Here is a 6,733-nt window from a genome sequence, read left to right on the forward strand (position 1 = left end):
TTTTTTTTTTTTTTTTTTTTTGAGATAGGGTCTCTCTCTGTTGCCCAGGCTGGAACTGCAGTGCCTCAATCATGGCTCACTGCAACTTGGAACTCCTGGGCTCAAGTGATCCTTTCATCTCAGACTCTGCAGATGCTAGGACTACAGGCACGTGCCACCACCTCCCCCTAATTGTTTTAAAACTTTTCATAGAGCTGGGAGTCTCACGCTTTTGTTCTGATGTTAGTGAGTATTGATTAATGCTAAGATCGATTAATTCATTAGATGTCGCAAGATAGTGATTTTTTACTGATTAGAACATTTTTTACTAACTAGAATATTTTTATTAACAGAAACTTCCCATCATCAGTTACTGGTTTCCCAACACCTCGTATAGAAATGATGAGATAGATGCTGGATTCTTTCCCTTTGTCCACAAGTGTTCAAAATAATGAATAATGAATCAATAGCATCCTCCAATGGCAACCAACTTAAAAACATTTAAGTATAATTATAAACTCTAAGATTTACATATATTTGATATTTTTCAATAATTGCAGTTATTATCTTTTTTGATGTTCAAATTGTCCTATCCTTGGCCCACGGGAATCTCTAAGTTGGCTTCTGAGTTCTTTTGACAGAATCTGAGGGATGTTTTGATAGCATCCTTGCTATCTGGTACAACGAGGTCAACTAGACTCATTTTGTACATTTTCTGCTCCAGATCTAGAGTCAGCCACATATATGAAATGCTCTGTTTCCGTTTTAGTAAGAGATTTTCCTCACTGCTATTGAGTTGGTAATTTTTTCCAGCATCTTTCAGTGGACAGAAACACTTTTGGGGTTTTTTTTGTTTGTTTGTTTTGTTTTTTTGAGACAGAGTCTAACTCTGTCACCCTCGGGTTGAGTGTAGAGGCATCATCATAGCTCACTGCGACCTCCAACTCCTGGACTCAAGGGATCCTCCTGCCTCAGCCCCTGAGTAGCTGGGACTACAGGCACGCACCACGCCCAGCTAATTTTTTCTATTTTTAGTAGAGACTGGGTCTCGCTCTTGCTCAGGCTGGCCTTGAACTCCAGACCTCAAGCAATCCTCCCATCTTGACCTCCCAGAGTGCTAGGATTACAGGTGTGAGCCACTGTGCCTGGCCTCAGGAACACTTTCTTAAGATAAAAATACATCATGAGTCCATATTGATGCTTCCAATTCAAATTCAGGACTGCAGGTTTTTCTTCTAACTTCTTTGATAATACATCTATATCGTCTATCTCCCATGCTGAGACAATCTCAATGCCACCAAAAATAATAGAATGTTACATAGTAATTTGCTCTCTGCCATAATAACAGTAAAAGAAAAATGGTGGGGGAAATCAAGATTTCTGTTTTGACCATGTTGAATTTGTCCATTGGACATCCAAGTGGACTATCAAGAAGGAGTTGTATATAGGGGTGAGACAACTTGACAATACTGAATTTTTCTAACTGTGTATATGGACTAGCTCTTCATTTGTTTAGATATTCTTTGAGTTTTTTAAAAAATTTCTTTCATCGAGTTTGGCAGTTTCCCTCATATAGATCTTGTATATATTTTATTAGATTTATACCTAAAGATTTTTTGGTGCTGTGTAAATGGTGTTGTATTTTTTTTTCAAATTCCAATTGTTCATTGCTGATATATAGGAAAACAATTGGTTTTTGTATATCAACTTTGAATCTTGCAACCTTGTTATAATCACTTGGGATCTTCAGGTTTTTAAAAAATCTATTCTTTGGGATTTTCTTCATAGACAATTATGTAATCTGCAAAGACAGTTTTATTTCTTCCTTTCCAGTTTGTATACCTTTTATTTCCTATACTCGTCCTATTGCATTAGCTAGGACTTCAGGTGAAAGAGGACATCCTTGTTCTTGATCCTTGTTCTTTATTCCTGATCTTAGGGGGAACAACACATCTAGTTTCTGGCCAGTAAGTATGATATTAGCCGTAAATTCTTGTACATGTTCTTTATCAAGTTGAGGAAGTTCCTCTCTATTCCTAGTTTGTTTAGAGTTTTTATCATAAATGAGTGCTGGATTTTGTTAAATGCTTTTTCTACATCTATGTAGAAAAAATCTATGATCATATGATTTTTCTTCATTAGCCTGTTGATGTGATGGATTATATTTATTGATTTTGAATGTTAAAATTCTTGTATACCTTGAATAAATCCCACTTGGTCATGGTAAATAATTCTTTCTATCCATTGTTGGATTTGTTTTTTTTTTTTTTGAAACAGGATCTTGCTGTGTCGCCCAGGCTAGAGTGCAGTGATGTCATCACAGCTCACTGCAACCTCCAACTCCTGGGCTCAAGTGATCCTCCTGCCTCAGCTGAGTAGCTGGGACTACAGGCGTGCACCACTACACCTGGTTAATTTTTCTATTTTTTGTAGAGACAGGGTCTCACTCTTGCTCAGGCTGATATCGAACTCCTGGTCTCAAGCTATCCTCCTGCCTTGGCCTCCCAGAGTGCTAGGATTGCAGGCGTGAGCCACTGTGCCTGACCAAAAACATTGTTTTTATTAGCTTTATAATATCTCATCATACTTATTCAACCATTTAAGTTTCTAAGTTTTCAGTATTGTGTTATGATTTTTAAACGACATTTGTCCTACACAGAAGACAAATTGCTGGGTCAAGGGGTAATAATGTCTTTTAACACTCTTGTCACAGCGTGGTGACAGCTGTTGTCATCCCTCTTTTGCCAAGCTGGATCTTTGCATACAAAAAAATTTCTGCTTGTTGAATGCACCTAAAACGATATCTTTTTCTTTCAATTTGTAACTCTGAGATTACTAGTAAGCCTCAACATACTTTCATATGTCTTCTAGCCACTCCTACTTCTTTATCTAATAATAGTCTGTTCCTGTCCTTTACTGGGTCCTCCTCCTCCTCCAGCTCATCCTTCTGGTCTGAGTGTTTTCAATGCCACTTCCCCAGAGCCCTCTAGGGAAATCCCACCTGGTCAAACTCTTCCGATCCTAGGGCTTGTCACATTTGTAGCCATATATAAGATTTTCTGGACCTCTGTCCTCCCCCACCTCCCCTAGCCCCCAGGAAACTCCATGGGTTGTGTGTGCTTAGCGCTGCCTTTTTAGAGCACATTTTCTATTTGTAGTTGCTATTGGAATTGGATCTTTGGTCCTTCATAATTGTCTAACGCTTGCTGCTATATTGGAAAACTATTCAATGTTTCTTCCTTTTTTCTGGGCTCTTATTGAGCACTTACTTGTCCGACGGCTTCCCAGGGGCTCTTGCGTTTGTGCGGCCCAGGGCCCGCACTGCTTCCAGGCAGGGGCGCTACCCTCCCGCCCCACCTACCCTGTCGCTGGGCCCAGCGGGTGAGGAAATCCATCTCGGGACAGCATGTGCTGGACTGGCTGGCAACCATGACCTGGGGTACCTCTCCTCGTGGGAGTGGACTTGGGTCGTGGCAGCATCACCCACCCACACGTTTTAAAAAATGCGCCTTGGAGACTGCCACAGCCACATGAGGACTATCAAACACCCAACCCTTGGGCAGGGGACAGGGTTCTTCGCCTGGGGACCCCACTCTCTCCTGTCACTGCCCAGTGGCCGCTGTGCCTCTTTTCTGGGTGCACGGGAGAGTCCTCTGCATGTGATAACAGCTTAGCAACCCTGGCACAATGTTGCCTCAGGATCCCGGTCCTAGCACTGGTCCTAGTGTTCCTGTCTAGTGTGTTGGCTAGACTTTCAAAGAATAAGTGAGTAAGGTGTTGGCAGCCAGTTTTGTCTCTGGTTTTTTGGGTACTGTTGGCTTGCAATACAAAGTTGTTAAAGGACAGTTTTTCTGTGGCCTTGAAGGGTTGTATGGGTTTTTTGTTTTTAAATTATGATTCTGGACTGAATCGTATCATAAAATTTCCTTCTTTCGGAATGCTTTGTACCAAACCAATAAGCCCTAGATTACATGTTAAAAAAATAATGAAAAAACCAAAACAGATCAAGAGGCAGAAGAAACAAAACTATTATTTGTAGATGATATAATTTTATCACAAACAAAACTAAACGAAGAAATTATTGGAAATTAAGAACATTCAGTGAGGTGGCTTGTTACACAAATATATAAAAAATAACTTGCCTATGTAAGAGCAATAACCAACTAGAAAAATATAATGGAAAAAAACTATTTACAATAACAAAATGGTATAGGACTTAAGTGAAGACGAAGATAATTGGAAAAATTCAGGAATATAATACTCTAATAAATGGAAAGGCATGTTTCTGGATGGGAAACAAAATCTATAAAGTTAATTTTTCCAAAATAGTTTATAGGATTAACCTATTTCAACATTCCAATCAAAATACTTCGGGAAACCTAAAAGAAGCAAAATTTATCGAGAATCCCTAAATCACACCACGGGATTGGTCCCATAAAGGCACCACTGGCCTTGCCTCAGGCAGAGAGGACAGGAGGGCCTGGGTGTCAGGAGGCCAAAGACGACAAATATCCACTAAAATGAAGACACCTGGAATCCTGTCTCTTGAAGGGCAACGTGATCTAACCACTAGAGACCTTCTGAGGTAGTGAACACCTCATTGCCAAGGGTCTGATGACCATGTAGGGGAGACTTAAGCACATGGTTAAGGTTATTGACCAGACATGGATCAAAGCCAACTTTTTCCTGCCTGCAGATCTGCCCCTCCTCTCCAGGCTCTTTGGGTTTCCTTCCCAGCACATGAGATCCAGTCTCAACAAAGGGACAAGATTGCGAAGAGCTTTTCTAGTAGTGGGGCTGGATGGGCCAAACTTCTTTTGGCAAGGGAGAGGCATGACACGGTTGTTTGAGAGATTAACAGCCAAGCAAAATACAGTAAGAACAGCAGACACCTTTAAATTATGTTGTGGAAAGGATTTCTGTAAAACAGTCAATTTTCACCACAAATTGCAAATGTTATTGAAATTGATCATTAGTTTAGATCACATAGAAATAAAAGTGAGACATTCAATTGCTGTAGTTTTCCTGTATTCTCAAGTAAACAATTCCTTTCAACACTCAAGACTTAACAGGTGTTCTGAGAGGGTTATATGAATTGCTATTAGAAGCTGTTGGCTTAACAAATCAGTAGTTTGGTTTTTTCAGGAGAACACAGTTCCAGATAAGGACCTTTGATTACTTTTCAAGTATGAATTCCCATGGGGGCGGGATGGATATACTTTCAATAGACGTGAGTCACTCTGTTTACCTTGCAAGTAAACAGACTCGACACTCATATTAAAAGTCTTTTTTGGGATAGGGATCTGTGATCTGTACATTCTCGTGCTTCACAAAAGAAAGTTCCTCAGTTCAAAAAGCCTGGATGCTAATTGAGGTATAGCCCTTGAAAATGTTTCCTTCCCTGTGAATTTTCTAACAAGTTGAGGTTTCAGCCAAGATTGGTATTTATCCAATTTTGGCAATAATGAGGTTTTCACATATCTGTATCTTTTTAGGCAGCCTAGGAATTCAGAATTCCTTATGAAACTTTTCATGTTCAGATAGGACGATAAGACCTTTCCCAACATCATTTCTGCTTTCGATTCTTACATGCTGAGTGGGTTTTCTCATGCCGGGTACAGTTTGACAATCGACCAAATCTTCTCCCACATTTTTTGCAACCATATGGCCTCTCAGCCTCATGACTGTGCAGATGAAGCACAAATTCTTCATTTTCTGGGAAGGTTTTCCCACATTCTGGACACTTAAATATCTTCTCCCTTATATGGATTCCTTCATGGCGACTCCGATGAGAATTTTGACGAAAGTTTTTCCCACACTGAGAACAGGAATAAGGTTTCTCTCCTGTATGGATTCGCTCATGTTTATTGAGGTTTGTTTTATGATTGAAGCTTTTCCCACAGTGACTACAGTCATATGGTTTTTCTCCAGTATGAGTCCTCTGGTGGGAAATAAGGTAAGAACTTTCATTAAATTGTTTACCACACAATGGACAAGTGTACCATCTCCTTGTTCTTCGATTTTGAGTAAGTGCAATAACATTGATGTCCACGTATTTTGAGAGTTCCTCTAGTGGGGTATCATTTTCAATGGTAACTAAAAGATTTCTCATTTTCCTTTTCTTTGGAACAGATGTATTTAGTTGTTCTTCTTCCTGGTAATCTGGAAGTTGCTCAGAGACCAAGGAACAATCCATTTGATCACAATCTAAAGACTTTTCTTTACTATCTTCATTCTCCACTGGTTCCTTCTTAAGTTCATCACTCCCAGGATTACTGTCATTGACTGCTGAAACAAAGAGAGAATTTAATAAATTTGAGGGATATGACAACAACAGGCAGGAAAAAACAAGTCAGATTTCTCATGACACAATAACCTTGAAAGTCAGAAATCTGAGGACTGGTGAATACCGTCATCAACATTCTTTCACTCTTACTGAAGGTGGGATACATGATTGATACATCTTTCCATTTCTCACAATGCAAAAGCATGCAATCCTCTTCTTACTTAAAAAAAAAAGTGGGATTGCACCGAAAGACTTCATGTGTTTGTTCTCCATAGGCACCAATTACTCAACAAGTGCACATTGACCTACACTCTGTGTCGAGCACTCAGCTAAGGACTAGGGGATAAAGAACATAAATCATAAAGGATACCACTCATTGTCTTTAGGAGTCCAGTAACTGAATGGCAAGATGAACTGCTTACAGGTTTTCACTGTATTAAATAATATTATAATCATTGAATAATATTA

At 39.6% G+C, this 6,733-nt stretch overlaps 2 protein-coding genes across 2 annotated transcripts in view; one reads left to right on the forward strand and one right to left on the reverse strand.

The window, feature by feature from the left end:
- Nucleotides 1-5,503, forward strand: part of LOC105812960 (olfactory receptor 1F1-like) — a 27,134-nt gene extending 21,631 nt beyond the window's left edge. The window contains exon 2 of the mRNA XM_012647524.1: nucleotides 5,475-5,503. Within this exon, the coding sequence (XP_012502978.1) occupies nucleotides 5,475-5,503 (29 nt within the window). The remainder of the gene's footprint in view (nucleotides 1-5,474) is intronic.
- The window catches only part of ZNF200 (zinc finger protein 200), an 11,995-nt gene continuing 10,260 nt past the window's right edge, over nucleotides 4,999-6,733 (reverse strand). Inside the window, exon 4 of the mRNA XM_012647574.1 lies at nucleotides 4,999-6,264. Within this exon, the coding sequence (XP_012503028.1) occupies nucleotides 5,546-6,264 (719 nt within the window). The 3' untranslated portion in view covers nucleotides 4,999-5,545. The remainder of the gene's footprint in view (nucleotides 6,265-6,733) is intronic.

The sequence above is a fragment of the Propithecus coquereli genome, unplaced genomic scaffold (assembly GCF_000956105.1).
Source record: "Propithecus coquereli isolate 6110/MARCELLA unplaced genomic scaffold, Pcoq_1.0 Scaffold27, whole genome shotgun sequence".
Taxonomy (NCBI): Eukaryota; Metazoa; Chordata; class Mammalia; order Primates; family Indriidae; genus Propithecus; species Propithecus coquereli.